This window comes from Pinus tabuliformis, chromosome 1_1 (assembly GCF_031772625.1).
Source record: "Pinus tabuliformis cultivar Carrire ecotype Pingquan chromosome 1_1, CPIR1, whole genome shotgun sequence".
In the NCBI taxonomy this organism is placed as follows: domain Eukaryota; kingdom Viridiplantae; phylum Streptophyta; class Pinopsida; order Pinales; family Pinaceae; genus Pinus; species Pinus tabuliformis.
The window spans coordinates 87,127,874-87,150,015 of record NC_142297.1 but is presented as its reverse complement, the minus strand read 5'-3'; the positions used below and the strand labels follow the sequence as shown (position 1 = coordinate 87,150,015).

At 33.8% G+C, this 22,142-nt stretch overlaps 1 protein-coding gene and 1 pseudogene across 1 annotated transcript; one reads left to right on the top strand and one right to left on the bottom strand.

Annotated features, from left to right (window-relative positions):
• Nucleotides 1-11,825: 11,825 nt before the first annotated feature.
• On the bottom strand, nucleotides 11,826-21,695 carry LOC149211760 (pre-mRNA-processing-splicing factor 8A-like; annotated as a pseudogene).
• On the top strand, nucleotides 16,248-17,202 carry LOC149211761 (uncharacterized). Its single transcript, XM_089393102.1, has 2 exons — nucleotides 16,248-16,320; nucleotides 16,610-17,202. The coding sequence occupies exons 1-2, from the start codon at nucleotides 16,248-16,250 to the stop codon at nucleotides 17,200-17,202; spliced, it is 666 nt and encodes a 221-aa protein (XP_089249228.1).
• Nucleotides 21,696-22,142: the final 447 nt, after the last annotated feature.

Sequence of the window (22,142 nt, the reverse complement as noted above, 5' to 3'; positions counted from 1 at the left end):
ATTCTCAATCTATGAGACATTGTATCCTGGATTTATATTTCTAAAGTAGTTATTCTTACTTCTTGTGTTCCTCATGTTTGGTGAGAGTAACTATTTCTTCTTTAATTAGATCCTCTAATCTTCCATGGATGATGCCTTCCTATTGGATTGTTTCCATTTCCATTTCCAATTTCTTCTTTTCTTCCATAATTTTAACAAATTTCTAATTGTTCCAACCTTTGAGCTCTCATTTGATGTATTTGATATTTTGTTGAAGCATGTACATTGAGGTTCCTTCCAGAGTCACCTATTCATTCCACTATGTCTTGATGTTCACTTAAAATACAAGATGATGAAACCATAATTTCTCAAAGAAAAAGTGTTTATTATGAGGCTTGGTTTTGATGTCAATGCTTAGAAGAATGGGCCAAACGTTATATCCATTTGCTAGGGAGAATTGATACTCCTAGAAAGATATCCTAGTTTATTATTAATTCTAACACAAGGAAACTATCTAGTTTCAGGGCCACCTGGTGTATACCTCCCCTTCCGTTATTCCAAGTAAGTGTTTAGATCCACTAGCTACAAGGCCACCAAGGTGTCTTAAAACTAAAAGGAGTCTGCATTGAGTCTTCGTATGCCACCTCTTTTCTCTTCCAGGGATTTTATCATATTGAATTTACTGCCTACGATCTAAGGGGAGGCACAAATCAGATTATCAGTGTTGGAAGAGATATGAGAAAACAATGTTTGTCCTTTGGTTGGGGGACATAACTAATAGATAGATAATAGGTTTCAATGGGGTCGATAAGCTGAAATTTGATCATTAGAATTTTATATGAAGAAAACATGTTGAGGAAGAGGGCCTCATGTGTGTTCTAGGTAATAATCATCCCCCCCCCAATTGTTGTTGGGCATTTATGGCTATAACTTGACAACTTATAACCCGTTTGATAGTTACCTTGTTCATGAGAGTACTTGAAGATTTGGTTTCTTGTAACATCAAAAAGATTTGATTTTCAAGAACCAATTTTATTTAAGAAGCCTTTGTTTTCTTTGAAATTGAGACCTTTAATGTCCCAAGAGATTATTTTCATGTTGGTGGAGTATTGGTGGAGGGAAAAGCCTCCATGACTAACTTTATATTTCTTGAGTTAACTAGCAGGTCTCCTAGTTCTTCCAATAATTGTTGATTTATTTTCTTGCCCCTATTCCTTTCTTCCTTGTGTGGTTTTTTTGTTTATTTCATTGATTGGGATTGAACTCCCAATATTCCAACATTTGATTTTCCATAAGATGGTTTAGAGGTAAATTGACAGGATTTAAAGTATGCATGATCTAGGATCTTGACTTGGTGCTCAGGAAAATACCGGAGTCCTTGCCCTTCCAAGAATTGGTGATTTATGGGAGGTTAATATTTTTTAGCTTAACGTCATTGATGAGATCCATGGGATGATCCAAGCCATTTTTTGGGATTAAAAAGTGAAAAGAGGGTGGGAAGGGGGGTGCTAAAGAGGAAGAGGATGGCACAGACAAGGTATGTGAAGGAGGGTTGGAGTCCAATATTTCAATTTCAAGGGGTGGAATGGTCACAGGAGGAGCTAATTTATCTAATTTTTCTATGTTGGAGAGAGGATTGAAATGACTGTTGGTAGGTGACAACTTCCCATTTAGATTGGGTTGAGGGGGGGGGGGGGGGGGGGTGTGATTGGTCATTTTTTATTGCCCCCCACTTTGGTAAAACCATCCTAGTTTGAGGTGGAGGTGGGATGCCAAATTTGAAGGAGAAATCACTCTCCACCAATTTCTCCTATGAAATGTTCAACTTTTGGGTTTGTGACGCACTCTCAAACCTATGCACACACAAGCATTCATATTCCTATATACACACAAACAAATATGAAAAAAGTATTATACACATATAGAACATGTACAAAGTGAACAAGATATCAAATCCAGACTAAAAAATCACACTCTAAATGTTAGTCTCAACAAAATTCCCCCAAAAATCCCTCGCTAAATCATTCTTAGCCCTTTGATGATTTCAAGAATCACTTGAAAAAAAATTGACAGAAAATTGATGAATTTGGGTGCACATCTGTGATGTGGTATCCTCCTTCCTACTTGATAGCAGTCGCACACATAAAACATATTGCAGTTAGAAAAGTATATTGAATGGTATCCCATAGGTCTTTCCTTCCACATTGGCTAATCCATATGTGAATTTGACATTGAATGGTGGGGATTTAAAGGGAGGATGATTATTAAAACATCATCATCATGAAATATATAAGCTTTCTTCCAATTCTAAAATATGCACACATATTTGTATAGTTAGATTATTTATTAGAGTATCCATATAAATTAATAAATTCATAAAGGTCTACAAGCATTGAAACAATTACCTAATGGTACATATCACATTGGAAAGATTAAAAAATCATAAAAATTAACTAAATTATATCTTTATTTTAATTTATTGTTATTATTAATAATTATGTGGATAGGCATGCCTATTTTGGAATAGGGATTTTAAAATTTTAATTTAATTTTGAATAATTATTAGGTGGATGGTATGGATTTAACCTCAATAGCATATTCTAGAATATTTTTACTACTATACACAAATCAAAGGTTGAGATTTATTTCCAAAGTTGTTATGCATTGTTTCCTCATTTTAATTAAACTCCTTAATTAAAAAAAATGTCATATGAAATGAGCTATGATTTTTTTGGCATACAATAATAGTAAGCCATGGTATTGGCACATAATATTATAAGAAAGAATGTTTATTAAGTATCTACATTATAAAGTGGGGTTAAAACTCCATGGTTAAGAATCTAGTTACATTTTTTTTAAAATGTATAAATGTTTGACTTATATGTTATCTCTTTTAAAATTAATAATTATTTTTTGTAGACGACTTTCAGATAAATCACATAAGCATTGATTGATGGCCATCAATCAATGATTATGTGATTTATCCGAAAGTCTTCTACAAAAATTATTATGGATCACAAATGTCTTAGATCAAATATTAATAATAGTAATTATTATTTTTTTAAATAAAGTTATAATTTAGTTAATCTTTTTGTTTATTTATTTTTTTAAACGACTAGAGATGTATCATGAAGTGTTTTGATGCTTATTATGGATTGATTCCTATCAAAATTTACCAACCATATAATTTATATAATTGCACTAGCGATAAAAAAAATTAATATATGAGATATATGATGATGATGGTTAACGTCTGTTGAGACCAAAAAATGGTCTATCAGACCTAATGAAACAAATTATTTATTTTGATTTAAGATTTTATTCCTATGCTCAAAAAGCTTGGAGAGAAGCCTCCCGAGCTCACTATAATTTTGACATTGTAAAAGGCTAGGAAGGTCAATATTGTAACAAAGATTGTGAAACTGAGATCTATTGTGGTTGTACGCAGGGCACTCTAAGTGGAAGTGGTTTTCATCCTCGATGTTCCTATTCTCACATATATGGCAGATCCTTTCCATCCATGGCGTTTTACGAACTGCCCAACGACCTGTTTCACTATGGAGCTCATGAATATTCGTTCTAATCTTTTCTATATTAATCTTCTTCTTTGAGCTAGTTAAAATAGAGAGACACTTTTGATCTTCTAGGGTGGGGTTGATGACCTCCTTATAATAACTTAATTTTCTTTTAGTTGCAAATCTTTCTCACACCACATTTTTTCTTTGAACTTAGAAGTAACAATATCTTTGATGTTTTTTATGTTTTGCAAAGCATCATTTTTGTTGATCTCCCAATAGTTTAACCAGGCCCTTGTGTCTTTATGCCACCCTCGATTGAGCCTCAGGTGGTTTTGGCTGGAATTTAAAGCTAGCTTAGGAAGTCTATGATCATCTATGTTATTGAGTTTGTGCTTGTATAATAGAAACCTAAGCATAGTTAGGCTCTCAATAGGGGAAATACCTGCTTCTATAAGGAGAATAGGATAGGGTGTATTATTTTCAATTTTTAACTTATAAGTTATAAAACACTTATGGATTTGAATCTTTCTCCATGATTCTCAGGAGATGCTACAACCCCAAACCTCACAGTCATATAAGATAACATGAGTGACTAAATTTTCAAAGAGGAACTTATTTTTTCCCACATTACGAGGTTTGCTATTTTACAATTATTTTCAAGACCAAAATAAGATTTCCACCCCCCATTAATCCTTTTCTCAATGCTATGGGTCCAATTGAGCTTGTGATGAATATCAACTCCTAAGTACTTATAAGAATACACTTCCTCCAAGTTATTATTGTCATACATAAAATTAGCGTAAGTGTCCTTCTTGGATTTGATAATCATAACTTTTGTTTTGTCAGTGTTAACAGTCATACCCATGGTAGAGAAGAAATCCTTAAGAAGCCTGAGTTGCTTATCAAGATCAGATGGGCACCTTGCCTAAAGAACAATATCGTCAGCATAGAGAAGAAGGATGACGACTATCCTAGCTAATATCGTGTCGTCACATCCTGCTTCCTCTAAATAGCCTTTGAGCTTATCGATGTAAATGCCAAATAGGGTAGGGGAGAGGGGGCAACCTTGTTTAACTCCGATGTTACACTTAATATCTTTCGACCACCCCTCATTTCTCTTTAGCTTGGCAATTACATTCTCGTATAACCTTATAGCAACAGCTCTCAACTGGAGAGGAACATTTAGCTCTTCTAATCTATTCCAAAGGTTGTATCTAGGAACCGTATCGAAAGCCTTTCTAAAGTCCAAAAAGCAACAAAATAAATTGGATTTATCATTACGACATTCCTCCGCAATGATCCTAAGCGTAATAAGGTGGTCTGTTGTTAAGTGATGCCTTTTGAAACCTGCTTGGCCTTTAGCACGCTTACCTTCACTTTCAAGCCATATGCTTAACTTCTTTTCCAAAATACTACCATATAACTTGGCTAAGAGAGGGATGATCACAATTGTCCGATACTTAGAGGGGTTATTTGTATCCCCACTTTTAAAAATAGGGATAATGAGGCTCTTAGTCCAACGTTTAGGGAACCCTTGCTTGACTGCTTGATTGAAAAGCTTGTGGATGTGGGGGATGAGGACAACACCTCCAATTTTTAAGATTTCCGCCTGGTAACCTTCAATTTCCTTAGCTTTCCCATTAGTGAGGCGATTAACCCCAAACTTAATGTCTTCTAAAGCGAAAACTTCTTTTGTTGTGAGAAGGGCTGCCAAATTATCCATGACATTTGGAGATTTATAAAACTTTTTAAGATAGGAATTCCAATCATGAAGAGCAATTTTATCATTATCCTTTGTCTTCCTAGTCAGAATCTACCTCCAAAATTTCTTAGGAGCTACCTTAGAGAGGTGTAAGAGATTCTCCTATCTTTGACGAATGTATTGCCTTTTTTCCATTTTAGTTAGGGCTTTGAATATTTTTATCTTGTCCATTTTAAGAGATTCATCAACAGCTTCCTTAATTGCTCTCCTCGCACTTTTACAATCTTTTTCATACCATGGATTGGTTTTGTTATTTCTTTTATTATTTGAAACTTAAATTGAGAACTTGTTAATAGAATATGAGAGGGTTGTAGTAAAATTATGATAGAGGTCTTCTATGTTGTCTATACTAGATGAAAGAAGAAAATTAGTTTTTGATTCATTTAGAAAGAGATCATTTTATTTCTATCAAATACTAAGTTCTTTTGGCTATAAGTGTTATTTTATATGGGAACTCTATGCATGTGAAAATTGAGAGTTATAAGTAAAGGCCTATGATCAGGGTCAGGTTCATGGTCGTTTAAGATGTCAAAATTTATTATTTCGTTGTATAATGGGAGATTGGAAATAACATATCTACCACGCTGCTACCAAGTCCATGGATGCAGGCCATCTTGCTAGAATTGGGCCACTTCTTTAGACCGTTGAAAATTATGAGATCCTGAGCACTACAGAGCTTGACTAGCTTCGACCCAAACAAATTTTCCCCGAGGTCTTCAGAGCTCCTTTTGTACCTGCTAGCTAGAGTAGGGTCTTCGTCTAACCAAAGAGGATTAGGGTTGGAATGATTTCTTAGAATAATAGCTTGGTTGTTTGAAGTTTGAGCATTAAAGTCACCTATTAAAAGGATATTACCTTCATTCCTTAGGCTAGAAATATCATTCTCTAAACCATTGTAAGGGTTAGTTTTATCTAGATTCTTCTTCTTATAGAAGTTAGAATTGATGGGGGGGGGGATAACATATTGCTATGTAGGACTTTTTATTATTAAGGTCTTTGATCTCTATCCAACTATATTGGTTGTGAGGGTCATTTTTATAAATCCTAACATGGGGGGAGATGTTCTTCTTAATGTAACAAGCTATTCCCCCAATGCCTTTATGGGAGGATCGCTTGTTCCAGGTAGACCATAGCATAAAGCCATATATGTTAGGGACCTTATATTCTTCATGCTCCCAAGTTTCAACAAGCAAAATAATATCAACATCATTTGAAATCCAACTTAGCTTGGGGCCTTTGTTCCATGGGAAGCCCCGACAATTCCAAGAAACGATCCGGAGCATGTTTAATTTCTATTGATTACTATGTTTTTGGTTTCTATCTCGAATAAAGGCTTTTCTATTTCTGATTATTCCCCATTTTCCTTCCTTTCTAGCTTCTTTTACCTTTTAAACCTCCTTTCTTAATTCTACTTGATCTTTTGGAATGAGATCTTCATTTATGAATATTCTCGTTCCTTTTAGACTTGAGGTTTTATTAAGTATGTCATGCTTATGATCAGTGGAGCTCACCTTTATGCGGATTAGTCTTCCTTTATTCTCGGTTAATTTCCCCAACCTTGTTGCTTCTGTGAGACAAACTGTTTCAATTTGTAATCTATTATTTAGTTCTGTTTGGGCTAAGGCTAAAGTATCCTCATCTACTTCCTCTTTTAAACCAAAGATTATAAGGTTCAAGGCCCTTTTGTTACATTCGTGGTCTAATTCTATTAATTTTTTCATTTCATCTTTGATTGGTTTGATATCTAACTTATCTACCACATTATTTAGGGTGAGGTGGCTATTAAATTTTTCTTCTAGTTCTTTAATCATGTCTTCAAGAGATGCAAATTTATTTTCCAACATGGCTTCTAAATCTTTTTGTAGCCTGGCTTCTCTTTCTTCTCTACATTTCTCTAAAGACTCTATATACTCATAAAGGCCTTGTAGAGTAACTGTGCTAGGTCTGCCCTTGGTAATCTTTGGTAACTGTGGTGAAATATTCATACTTGAAATTATATGAGAAAATATGTATTATAAAAAGAAAAAGATAAGGAATGTGTGCACTTGATATCAGCAAACCTGACTGCAGATCGCCTGTGCCCACCGCAACCCGCAAGATTGAAGAATATATGCGAAGAATATATAGAGTACGTTTTTAATTCTTTCACCAAGCCTCAAAACTCTTTCACTGAAGACTATATGAGAAGAATATATATAAAGTACATGTTTAACTCTTTCACCGAGCCTCAGACCTCTTTCACTGAAGTATATATAGAGTACATTTTTCACCGAGCCTCAGAACTCTTTCACCAAAGAATATATAAAGTACGTGTTTAACTTTATCTATATATATATATATATATATAACAAGATTTTTAATAATGAAGGTTCATCTACACTCTACCATCGAAATTCTTAGCCTCTTACAATACCATGGGAGAATATCATGATTAGTTAATACTACACGCCCAAAAAGCCTTAAGTTTTGTTCATATGACACATGTTCATATGACATTTTTAATTAATCTATTTAATTGAAAGGGAAATAAGGGCATAACTAGCATCCACCAAATAATTATTTCTAATTAAATTGAAATTCTGGAATCCCTATTATGAAATAGACACTCCCATCAAATTAATTAATCGAATATAAAAACACTTACCTATTAATACATCTCACATCGCCAAAATTAAAAACTGGCACAACCATATAAATTAAATGGTTAGCAAACAGCCGTAGACATCGATCTATGATAACATTATTTTAAATTATTATTATTTTATAAATTGTAAAAAATCAATATATCAGTGATACACAGACACATATAGATAGTAAATAAATAATAAGTAATAAGTGTTACATGGAAAGTTAGCCCCTACTTAGAAGTTAAAAAAAACTTGATGTATAGTCAATCTTAATATGACTAAGTACACTTTATCAAAAGATAAATACTTACTTCTATTTAAAGAAAAAGGAGATTTAAAGTGCATGTGAATAATTATTAATTGTAAATTAGGTATCGATTGTTCAAATTTGACAACAATAAGTAAATGTAAATTTTAGGTTTACGCAAGTAAATATTGTTGTGATTTTTTAGTTATATAAATGAAAATATAGTTACCTAAACCATTGTAACATAGCTCACTTCATATATGCTTTGAGAGATGGGGAGGTTATATGGTAAGCCTGAATGTGATAACTCTCATGAATAATAAAACCGAACAGTTTCCTTAATGAGTTTTCAAGGTTTTATCTCATAAATCCAATTTAGTTTTTTTGCATAATTTTGTGTGATATTTCTGTTTGTGAATTCATTTTTTAGAGAATTTTAATAACAAGTGGTATCAGATCCATGAAAATTAAAGTATAATACCTATGTGTGTCTTTTGTGGAACCATCACTTAGACATAAAGGCAAAGAAGTTGTTGAACCATAGTAGTGTAATAGCCACAAAAATTCAACTTTGAAAACCTGTTTGAAGTTCGTTGGATGGTCGAGTGATACTATTACAAAAAAATGTGTTTAGAGAGCCTCCACAAACCTCACCAAATAAGGTTAGATGGTCAAGTGAGGCTATTGCAAGTGGAGCAAAAACATCAGCAACTAGCAGGTCAAGTGAGACTGTTGCAAAAAGTGTTTTTTAGAGAGCCATTGAGTGAAACTGTTGTAACAAAACAAAGTTTTTTTAGAGATGTAAAGCTGAAAAATTTACATACAATTGTTAGAAGAATTGGTGCGGAAGAGCCAAGGAGAGAAAACGATGATGGTTGAAATAATTTGGGCCTAATCGACTATGTCCTAACTTAAGCCATGTTCTTCTTTGCAGCCAAGTTTTTGATGTTTTGACGTAAAAAAGTAGCCAAAATGTTGAAGCTTTTTCTGTAGAGAATGTCAAAGTTTCTTAAGAAGAAGGAGAGGCTCAAACACTAGACACCAGTTCATAAGGAATGGGTGTTTTTTTAATAAACCATAGCAACAAATTTTTAAAGGAATAATTTTTCTTGAAGAATGGAAAACCTGTGAAAGAAAAAATTGTGGAAGGTAATTTTTTTATGAAAATATTTTGAAGAGAATCAAATTTAAAAGAAACTAGGATTTTTGAGTTTTTTGAAAAATAAAAAGTAAAAAGGAAAAAAAGAAGGGTTTATGGAAGAGTAATGAAAAATTTTAAACTATTTTTAAGAATTATTTGAAGAAAACGTATTTAAGCAAAAATAAAAAATGAGATTTTCTAGATAATTCTTTGCTAATAAAAAAGGGGTTGAAAAAATATTTAAATTTTCCTAGGAGGAGAGTCTATGTATAGAATTATAGAAAATGAAAAATATGAAGTTGCAAAATTTAATGGGAATTTGGTTTTTGAATTATGGAAGTTAAAAATCATTATTTACCAATACAACAAGGATTGCGTAAGGTGTTAGGTGGTAGGAGCAAGAATCTTTGACCTTGATTGATGATGAATGGGAGGAATTGGATGCCAAACCCCTCAATAAAATTTATTTATGTCTTGTTGCTGATGTTTTCTTTAACACGTTGAAAAATTTACAATAGCAGGGTTGTTTACCAAGTTCGAAGGTATATATATGACCAAATCCTTTATGAATATAGTCTACTTAAACCAACAATTATACATGTTGAAGATGAAACAAGGTAAAAAGAAATTAGATCACTTAAATTTATTTAATACTCTTATTTTCTAAATAAATAATATAGATGTCAAACTTCATAGTGAACATAGGGAAGTTACATTGTTGTATTCACTGTCAGAATATTCATACCTTTTTGTAACCTCCGTCAGCTTAAGCACAATAAAATCTCTTGAATTTGATGTTATTGTTGGAGCTCTGTTGTCTAAAAAAGTTAGAAGGAAATCATGCGTTGAAACCTCGAAACCAAAAGAAATGGTGGCTAGAGGCTGCTTGAGAGAAAGAGGAGACAAATCACGAGGATCTTCTAGGTCAAAGTAAAAATGGAAAAATAATAAACCAAGATGTTAGCTCTACATCAAATCAGGCCATCTCAAGAAAGGTTGTTGGAAAAGATAGGAATCCAAGGAGAATTCAAAAAGAGAGGCAAACCCAATTATATAAAATTCAGGTATGATCGATGAAGTGTTGTGAATTTATCATATGCTCTTAAATATTATGAATCTTAGTTATTATATTATTCTAATGCATCTCATGGTATGTGTTTACAAAGGATTGGTTTTCTACTTATGAAGTTGTTGATGATGAATGTGTCCTTATGGATAATAATATTTCCTGTAAAATTGTTGGCATTGGGAGTGTCAAAATCAAGATGTTTGGCGGTATTGTGAGAAAAATAGTAGATGTATGACATGTGTTTGAGTTGAAGAGAAATATAAATTCTTTGGGAGTATTGGATTCTAATGGTTATAATTTCACAAATCAAGGTGGAAAGATGAAAGTGGCCAAGGGTGCTTTAGTGGTTATGAAGGCTACGAAGACAAAGAACCTTTACAAGCTCGTTGGAAGTACTTGTATAAGCAAAGTAGTAGTGGAAACCGAGGAGGAAACTTAGTCCACTCGTTTGTGGCATCAATGACTTGTTCATATGAATAAGAGGGGATTTCAGGTATTGATTGATTGCAACTTACTCCCAAATTTGAAATCTTTGAATTTATGTTTCTATAAACATTCTTTTTAGGAAAAAATGTAGACATAAATTTAAAGTAGGAAGTCACAGAAAGAACAATAGTACAAATGGATAATTAATTACTAAAAAAATGACTAAAATTTGCATATAAACGACCATTTTTCAGTCGGTGACCAATAGTGGCTAATTTACAGTGTCTTATAGCATGACTGACTTTTAGTGGTTTTTAGTTTAATTATTAATTGGTCATCTCAATTTTATCGTCTAGTAGTATATTTAGTCATAGATTTGGTCATTGATTTAGTCATTTATTTCCACAATTAATGACCAAATACACAAAAAACTATAGTACTATATGACCACTCAATAAAACCAATTAATGACCAAATAAATATGTCTAAAATGTTGTTTGTGTTACAAGATACTGTAAATTAGCTACTAATAGTCATATATATGCAAATTTTACTCATCGTTTGAAACCAATTAATGACCAAAGAAATATCACTAAATTTCATTTGTGTTATAAGATATTGTAAATTAGCTACTAATAGTCATATACATGTAAAATTTAGCCGTCATTTGTAATAAAAAATTATCATTTACAGAAGTCATCTTTTTTGTAGTTTCATATTCATTATCTAAACGAGTGATTTAGTAGTTTATATTCATTTTATTTGTATTAATCATTAATCAATATAAACTACTAATTTAGTACTTTTAGATTGATTTTATGTGTTTATTAATCAACATAAATTAATTAGTATGGTTTTGCGACTAAATTTTAAAAAATGACATAGAATATGCATGATCATCTAATATGAAAATGCAAACTTACATATGTTAATTACAATACTAAAAAATATCAAATAAATAATTTCAACCACAAATTATGAAATGTAAAATATTACAATATGAGTTTCCAACTTAATATTGGTTGGACTACAATTTACACATGAAATATTGTTTTATTACTTCAAAACATTATTGTTGTGTTGCCAAGGCATTACAGGTGGATTCACCAAATCTAGAGACTTGACCATCAATATGTATGTGTGTGTCTCATGCAAGATATTGGCTTTAAGAGTATCACTAGTATGGTTCTCTATTAGCTCCAAAATGCCTTCCACTCCACCAAGAGCTTGAATACCATCTATTCAATAATTATTCAGATTCCACATCTACCCATCATGTCGTTGACAAGTCCACAAAAATTGATTTTGCTTAATCAACACCTGACAGCGTTTGAAGTTTGTTCGTACCCTCCAACCAGATTCGTCATAAGAAAGTGTGTGTCTATCTTTTTGAAAGAGAGTATTAATGTGAGTACATCTGTCCCATTAATCCTGTAATATCCAAGAGAAATAAGTAAGTGTTGTAAATAGAGTAGGTTCAATAATTATAAAGAGAATCCAATAGAAAGCATACCTTAAGATCCTTGAGAGTTAATCATATATCTCAAGCCTATTATTTTTTCCTCTTTAAATAACATTCATCCCAAACATGTTGAGAGTCTATGAATTCACTCTCCCATGCATGCCATAGATCATACTTCTATCTCATCACACAACTTTGAACTTGTAGTTTTAAACAAATTCAAGTAGAGAGACATTGCTTACAAATACGTGTATGTATTGATACAGATTTGGAATAAGTTGATCTTCCTCATGGCCCATACCACTACGGAAGTGTGGAACAACATCATCGATCTGTAGACTATAACGCAGGTCACTTTGTGTGATATAAATATGGACCATAGATATCATTCCAATCCCTCCGATTTCCTTCAATATAAGATAATAGGAGGAAACCTAATTTAGAAAACAAAATTTTTAAAAAATATTCAAATCTAACCAAGAATTTTAAGCTTACTGAGTATTTCCTTTATGCATATTATTATTCTTTTCCTATGAAATGACACAAGATACCTACATGGCATCTTTGAGTTCAAACCAATCTTTATACGTGTTAGAATTTTATTTTCACATTTGACAAGGAGACAAAGAAGCTCTTGTGTATGCATTGTTTCTTCATGGAAATAGCTTTTGATCCCTGCACCAATCAAACAAGCCAAACGGGTACGTAATAAGAACCTAAAATAAGAAAATGTTTTCAAATTGACAATCTATAATAGCTTGGATCATCATGCAAGTATAGGCATGAAAATCTAAGACAATTCCGTATGAAACAACTAGAAACACTTACCTATTAGTGCAGTATTCCATTTGTTTACTACTCTGGTAAAGGTTGTTGACCCTGATGAAATGAGGATCTGCCTAACAAAATTCTCAAACAACTTCATGTGTTCATCATCAAATCACAAGACAAAAACAATAGTGCGCTCTTTAGTCTGCTCATTTTGCAAATTCTAAACTACATCCTTCGTATTGCTAAATTTTTCTTGAGACATTGTTATCTTTGGTAACATTCAAAATTCAAATCCACACCTACACATAAAAAATCCACAGAAAAAATTATCTTTTATCCTTTTTCATAAAAAAACATTTGGAGTGGCGCAGAACTTTCAGACTTCTCTCTGCCATGTTTTTGGAGAATTTCAAATATGAAAACGGGAAATTCTTCTGAGAATCGATTGGCAATTGCTTCAGAAAACTAATATGCACCATACACAATAAATTAAGAAGTGGGAACAGCTTCTGGAGTATCGGCCTCTTTATTTATCAGCGTTTTGCACTGGAATAAAATAATTAAACAACAGAAATCCGACCTTTGAGTGGAGGTTGTCTTTGACTTTGCCTCGACTACCATTAGCATTCAACATATACTGATGGGACAGCATTAACGGGCAACGTAACGCACCATTCTGGGCGTTCATCAAACGGATCTGCTACCATTCTGGGCAGCGTTCAAATACTAAATGTGACAATGTTCAACACATTTATTTATTGCAGAGCTGTGATAACAATCCAGGTCCAGAACAACGAAATGGGTCTCAGTCACTAGCAGTGGAGCGTTAGAGTTTAAACAATGATAGAGTGACAGGTCTGACAACTTTTAATCCGGTGAGGATGAGTAGCACTGACAGGCTTTGGGTGCCCAGGCTCTAATTCAATGTATGTTCAGAGAGCAAACGTTTATGAACAACAAACGTTTTATAGACAGACGGGATAGCCAGAGACCAAAAATAGAGACCTGCAGATTTCATAGGTCAGGAATGTTAGGGATGGCAGAGTCAACACGCCAGGACTCTTAACCCTCAATGTTTTTTTTTGCATGGCCTTCAACACCAGCGCATGAATTAATCAACTAGCAATATCACTACACCGAGAGTTCATGACCCACATAACATTCATGGTAACTGCATAGGTCTGGTGAGAGAAACACAACAAAAGGCCACAAGTAAACAGTGACTCAAATATGAGCAGGGCTAGAATTCGCGCGCTCTGATACCATGTTAAAAACACATGGGAGCAAGAAAATATGAAAGATAAATCATGCAAGTACAATTGCAGCTTTATTTGAATGAACAGTAACATTATTGACTTGTTGTTGATGGGTGTCTGTTTCAATCTTCTGAATAGAAACAGGTTCAGAATGATGACTCCATTGCTGTAGTTCTTCTTGCTGTAGCTTTGTCTCAAGCTGCAAAAACTCAATATTCTCATGTGCATTTTGGAGATGAATTTTAATATTGGAAAGAGAGGTTTTGTTGATCTTAACCATCTCATCAACAGTGGAAAGTATTAAATTATTCAGTAGTTTCAATACATCATCTATTATATCCATTTCAGACCAATATAATAAGAGAATTGATGTTATCTTCAGCTACAAATTGGTCTATAAATAATTGCAACTATTAGATGAATAGCAGGATGCCAATATCACAAAGTCACTGTAGAAGAAAACACAGTACCAATTTCAATGTAGCAAATGACTCGCTGCTTTAATGTACTTCTCAAATTATTCAAACTACTCACATTGTGAAAAAAAGTGTCAATCTTTGACTTTCTTTGTAAATGAAATTTGTCGACAGTCTTAGTAGAGCAATCTCAACCATGTTTTGTCCATTGCAACATTATCATAGCAATGATCAAACCAACAGTGGTAAAAATATAACAGTGTATCAAGGCTTGTCAAGCTCTCTGACATAACACTTAGCCCGTCAGTTCAACATCATCATCAGAGTCTATCCATCAGCATATTCAGTCAATAATACTTGGTAATGAAAGACTTATCTCTAAAACCCTAGAATGTGAAATCATACTCCACTTCATCAATACATGTCTATAGATCAACAATGTCAACAGTACCAACTCAATAGTTGCTTTATCATAGGCATTTACAAAGAATAATGTGTCAATATTGTCATATCAAATCTCTAAATCTAATCTCTGTTTAATGCAAACAGTCAACAACACTCCTTGCATCAAATTAATAGATTACATCAATTCATAGACAAGTTCACACAAAACTTTGCCCTTGGTTGTTGTAGATGACACTGGCATACGTCGACCCCACAGCCACACAATTTCTGGAAGAGTCTCTCCGCAGAACTTTAACACAAAACATATTCTATAGTTCTTTGCATGAATGGGTGGATTTCTTGAGAAAAAGAGAGCCTTGTGGGTGGATTTCTCAAACAGAGAAAACTTTGGATGCACAGAACGAACTGACCTCTATATAAATATATAGCCAAGAATACCCATAAAAATGGTATTATTCGTTGTTGAGCAGATTACGGATGAAGCCACATCTCTGGTTGATTTCTTCCATGCATAAACAACACTCCTTTGCAAGAAAAAATGAATGTCTTCCACAATCTGCAGTTCAAGTACAAACAGTTCGAGCACTCCTGAAGGTAGAACTAGCACGCAAGTGAAGAATGAGTTCAGCTCACTTACATAATGCACAATTCATGTGTTAACTTCACCATCTACGTTGGAACGCTACAAGCAGCTGACATATGGGTAAAAATGATACTTAATTCAGGGTTCAATTTCATCATCTACATTAGAACTCTACAACCAACTGTAATATGGAAAAACGTGATGCTCAATTATGGTTTAACTTGATCACATATCTTAGACCTCTACCGGTCTTAAATGGCTCTGTCAACCTCTCCTGAGAAGAGCTTTATCAAAAGCATCACTGTAAAATACATACATCCCAGCTCAAATTATAGTTGCGGCTTGTGAGTGAAAGGATCTTTTATCTATGTTACCATAAAATTCTCATTTCGATCCAACCCCCATTCTCTTTCCAATCCACTCTTAACACTACATCAGTACATCACTAAACGATTTTATATGCATAACATTTGCTGGGAGGCAGGCGGTGGATTCAAGTTTCTTATACCATTGAAATGAAAATAGATATGTGCAGGATTAACACACCATATAAAAACATATATACCAGAACGTTAATACGCATTCATGACCACGCAGAGATACCATTCAATACCACGCATGAACAACACATCTCCACGCTTCGGCTGCGCCACGCTTAGTACATCACCATTCAAACATAGATCCACTGCAATCTCTCCACGACGAGACTCCAGAAAACCACCAAAGATTACAGAGCGAGCAATCCAGGGCCAGACCGCTCAAAAAGTTGACAAAAACACAATAAAATCATAGGCGAGTTTCCATACAAGCCAGAAATTCACAGATTTCAATCAAATCGGTGCGCTAAATGCAGGAAAAAGAACCCAAAACTTCGAATTTTTTTTTTTAATACTTATACCGGTCGAGCTGCTTACAACCGATACACCTCGTTTCCCCATAACCCACAGGTCACAGGACTCTTAAGGCACAGCGGAAATCAAATACTATTTTGTTGGCAGGCTTAAGTGGTGCAGGCAAGACTGTACTTTTCTATCAGCTGCGTGATGGTTCGACACACCAAGGGACTGTGACCTCAATGGATCCAAATGAAGACTGCTTTGTATTGCATTCAGAATCTTCAAAGAAGGGAAATATAAAGGCAGTTCATGTAGTGGACGTGCTGGGTCATTCAAGATTGAGAACTAAGTTGGATGAGTTTTTATCTCAGGCTGCTGGGATTGTGTTCATTGTTGATGCTTTGGATTTTCTTCCAAATAGTCGAGCAACAGTTGAGTATCTCTATGATATATTGACAAGGGCAGTTGTAGTGAAGAAGAAAATTCCACTACTAATAGTCTGTAACAAGGTGGACAAAGTCATAGCTCACTCCATAGATTTCATAAGGAAGCAGTTGGAAAAGGAAATAGACAAGTTGCATGTATCAAGAAGCTCTATATCAGCTACGGATATTTCCGATGAAGTTACACTAGGTGTTCAGGGACAACCTTTCACTTTCATGCAGATGCATTGGAAAGACAGGCGGGGGTGTAACGCATATTAGGTTTATGTTGCAACAGGACAACGTAATTATCATGAAACGCTTGGCAATCAGGATAGCCAATAATGGTAAATCGCAAATGGATTAGCGCTTTTAAATGGGGCATTTTTGGACAGAGAGCGCCAGTATGGCAGACAGAGGTCAGAGATGTCAGCGGATTTCAGGCAGAAAATAAACTGTATAGAGAGGCCATAAAACAAGTATCTCAAATTAGTTTTGCAAGGCAGGAATATGCCTGATCTGATACCATGTTAAACACACATGGGCAACTAGAAAATATGAAAGATAAAACATGTAGTACAATTTTTATTGACAACTGATATACATTTATAGTACATATTGTGACCGTTGGGTTTCACATCCCAAGGTCTCTTGGACTCCTTTTGTCCATTCGGCTTCCACACTAACCCATTGAGGATTAGGTGTTCAACAAATACATGGAAACAAATAAGCTAGTTGGGCAAGGAGGACTTATATGTTGAAAAGCAAATTTGGGTTGTCTTTGCTACAAATAGAGACAAAACTCTTCTCCCATTATAATATTGTGATACTATTATGGAATATGTTCTTTGTATCCCAGAAAACACTGCTCTGAATATTAAATGACAAATATTCAAGAGACTAGACACAAGTGATTTTAGATTTGAGTAATATTAAATGCCTGAAGATTTTACTGAAATAAATAAAAAAAACAAACCAAAGGGAAAAACACCACTTTAACATCATGTTTCATGAGCCTCATACGAGCATCCCTAGGACAACACTTTTTTGTTGTTGTAACGAACCATGCTTTCATTGTTTAGATCTAGATTTTTTGTAAGGTAGCGATGGATAAGATCCCTTGCCTCTTCATGAGTGAACCTAAAAAGATTGTGCACCTTCTCAATATAATGAGAATACAATATTATAGGATGTCTTGTATCCATGTTTATATCCCAGTATGTAGTAAATTCATTTGGAATTAGTGGAGGACGAATTATTTCTCTTGCCCGAGTGAAACCAAGGACTAAGAGATCCAAGACTAGACCATAATATTGCACAACAAAGGAGGAAAAATGAAGATATCGAATCATCCCATATGAATTGGTATGGATCATATTTTTTATGATATAATAGTGTTGATTTTTTTAGTGACATAATTAATAATGTTGTGGTTGAGCACCAAACACAGAAGCCCACAATAATTATTAATTCAGATTCTAGAAAAATAACTAAATCAAAAGAAAGATTTTTAGTACTCACAAACTAACAACATAAAATGAAAAAATTACCTCTTTAACATGTCAAATCTGTTTCTTCAAATAAATTTTAAAATTTTGTTTGAAGCATCACAACGCATTGCCTTCACTGGTGTTGCATATATCCCAAAAATTATTGATTCCTTCATGCCACTTATATACGAAAAGTGGAGGGGGATCTAAATCTGCTGGTTTGATCCAGTTTGGAAAGTGATGGCGTTTTTCACCTTATTACCAAAGATATAATGATAAGGATACACATATGTAATTTTCTCAAGAGATTCAATTTCATACATAGGGATTAGATAACCATACAAGTCTGTAAACTCAATGCCCACCTGTAATGTGAAACAAAACCAATTATTAGAAGATGAGGCATACAACATCTCAACACCATTGATTTAGCATTTGGAAGTGATTAATTATACAACTTACTTCTTTCAATGCACATTGTGTAAGCAAATGGCATTTGATACATGATAATGCCTCATGTGGATTATCATATTCTTGCTCGATAAGACCCATATCTTCCCTATGTTGTTGATTTAATCAGACGACAACATTATAATATTTTTTTTAATCACTCAAGTGTTAGTATTAGGATTTTGGTATTATGTTTATATGACAATGGTGGAAAAGGAATGGGAGAAATTTTTCTTGATTCCAGCCAATGCACTATAGTGGTATAAATGGCCAGAACTTCCTCAGGTGTTACACCGGGGCCATATTTCAAGTAATTATGTTTTTGTTCCTGTTAAGAAATCATGATAATTTATTAGTAATTTATAAACCTCTTTGATCTTGAACATTACAAATTTTCCATTCAATATACTGTAGGGGAAATAGAATAATTTCTACTTTACTTTCAACCAAAGACATGTGAACCTTCCTAGATTTTTTTTACAAACGGTATTGTCCACAGTTGCACCACACCTTATATGTTCATGATTATAATGAGAAACATTAGTTCACTAGTGTGATTTTGATTTTACATAACGAAGAATCATATTCTCAATTGGCATTGGTAGGCCAAGGACTTGGAGTACCAAAGTAGTGAGCATATTTATAAATTTGAGATATAAAAAAGAACATAAATAAAGAAAATGGACAAATTTGTCATGCTTAATTGAAATTTCTATTACAACATGTACGTTCGAGGGGATGTTTTCCTTCCAACAACACCAAGTTTCACTCAAATGTTGCAAAATTGTGAGATATTTGTTCTAATTGATGCCCTTTATCACAATATGACCAATTATGTTAGTAATTAGATAAGAAAATCACTAATAGACTCATAAATTTCATAAAAATAATACAAAATAGAGGGAGAAACGAGGATGTAGAAACTTCAAAGAAAACAACCAAATTAATAATTACAAAATGAGCTAGGAAGAGGATAAGTAGCATTCGCATGAAAGTTTGAACATATAGATAATAGATTAACTCAATCCTATTTACTATAAGCATCGAAGAGATTTAAATCTAATTGATACATTCCAAACAACAGAAAAATCCATTTCTTGCTACTTATCACAGAAGGATAAAATTAAAATCCCATGCCATTGCATCAAGAACATAATGCATGACAACTTGTCTAAGCTCCAAATCAAAATGACTTTCAACCTTTTGTTTCGTCATAGTGATTACCACTCCCTTTGAATGATGACCTTCAAATTGTTGTGTAAGAAAGTTTCCTAGCCACCTTTCTAGCTGGGGTACTATACCACATAGGAAAAAAAACCATAATCTCCACATTGGAGCCCAAAATCTACATTCACATCCTTTCCTAACAGGCCCAATTTTAAAGGGATAATAAGTCAAATGATTTACTAGATCTTTGCACATTCTTATTTGCTGCATAAGATAATACTTGTAACGATACATACTGGTCAATTTACCTACATGTGAAAATGTATATTGTAACATGTCTGCCAACTAGAAAGCATCTACATTTCCTAGTCAAAATTGAATATTTGCATCGAAAACTAGTTTTGTTAGTCGCAAAATTCCAGGACATAAATGGAAATCATTTACAAAACATGACTTCTTACGCTCCTTCACTGTGAGTTTCTTCACATGCTTTAGATTGAAATTGTAATCAAGGTGACAATAATTGAAGTTCTTTCACTGAACAAGAGGATTCAACATATAGTAACCTTGTCTGCAAGCTTGAAGCCCAGCCTCTGCCCAAACTAGCTCAGTTGTTTGGAAATTTTGGTGGCTTGTAAGGAACGAAACAAATATTTCCTCTTTTGATCCTTTGGAGGCCTGTGATGAAGTTCATTCAACATATAACATTTTATGAACTTCTGATAGCTCACATGAACCTTCATTGGATATGTGCGAGGACTGCATGACATGAAATATTTAAGGAATCAAATCCATGGCACATGCAAAACACAACTAAAAAACATTTATGTGTCATGCATTAGAAAAATGCATACCAGTGTTCTTTGTACCAATAAAAAACAAGAGGAATATATTACACTCATTGCATACGAACCAATCACATATTGAATGGGCATGGAGCAAACAATAATGAAATAACAACAGTTGTTGTATATGTGTAAAGTGGTGTATCATGAAACAAAGGTTCCACACCTTCTAGAACAAAAAAATCATCATCATCATCCTCCTCGTACATTTTCTTCTCAGGGTGATTAGTCTTATGAAAATAAATTGGATGAATTAGAGGATCAAAATAAAATGCTGGTAAATCTGGATCTTCATTTTTTTTGTACGTATTTATGTACATCACAATTGGATTGTGATATAGACAATGTTGAACTTTCCTAGACTTGTTGTTGTAGAGATGAGGAAATGAAATTCTATACTATGTCTGAAGTGGAGAGTGGATAATAATCTTATTAATATCATTGAATTCATTACAATGTTCATCATGCTTCTCCATATCTCAGTACAAAGGCTCAAAATTTGGTTCTCCCGTTATTAATATATGCATGCCAGTAAAAGTATGAACTCGATTGCAACAATAATAGTTATGACAAGAGAAAATAAAATAGATGACCAAATATTGAAACAACAATTTTCTAGGCATAAACTTCATAATACTTAGTATGCACATGTTCAATGCTTTTTCGTTGTAAAAATGACTCCATTTCAAAGAGATCAAATAGTTTTTAATACTAAAATCAAAAGTAGATGTCTTGTGAGACGATGCAAATTTACCATGATGGGAAGTGATAACTGCCACCTTCTATAACTAGGCCCATTTATGCTCATAAGACTCTCATGCATGATGGTGACATATATTGATGATTTAACTTTGAAGAAGGATAGATGCAAATTTTGAAAAAGGCAAGGCTTCTTTCAGACCCATTAATGAAAAAAGTGTTGGCATTATGGCAAAAGTTTGGAGCTATGGCACATGTGTTGTCCTTGATGGAAACTCTCTTTGATAACAGATCTCAGTTCAAGCTTTCAGAATGAAGGAAAAGACATATACGCAGGTTCATCTAGACGAGGATGCATATACACCCGGGTTAGACATTACAAAGGCGTGTATGCGTATACACACACTTTCATGCAAAGAAAAGCACTTATATGTTGGAAAACTTACCTTTGATCCGTGGTAGTTAGTCCTTGGTACTTGAACCTATGGTTTTGGACCATGGTATCTCATCAGAGGTGTTGATCCCAAGTATTGGGCCCATGGTATTGTGTTATTATGGTTTTGGACCGTGG

Excerpts from the sequence above, each read along its gene's own strand:
- LOC149211761 (XM_089393102.1), top strand. The coding sequence starts at position 16,248 with ATGACCACGCAGAGATACCATTCAATACCACGCATGAACAACACATCT. Across the intron at positions 16,321-16,609 it reads CTTCGGCTGCGCCACGCTTA|GTCACAGGACTCTTAAGGCA; the intron begins GTACATCACCAT and ends CATAACCCACAG.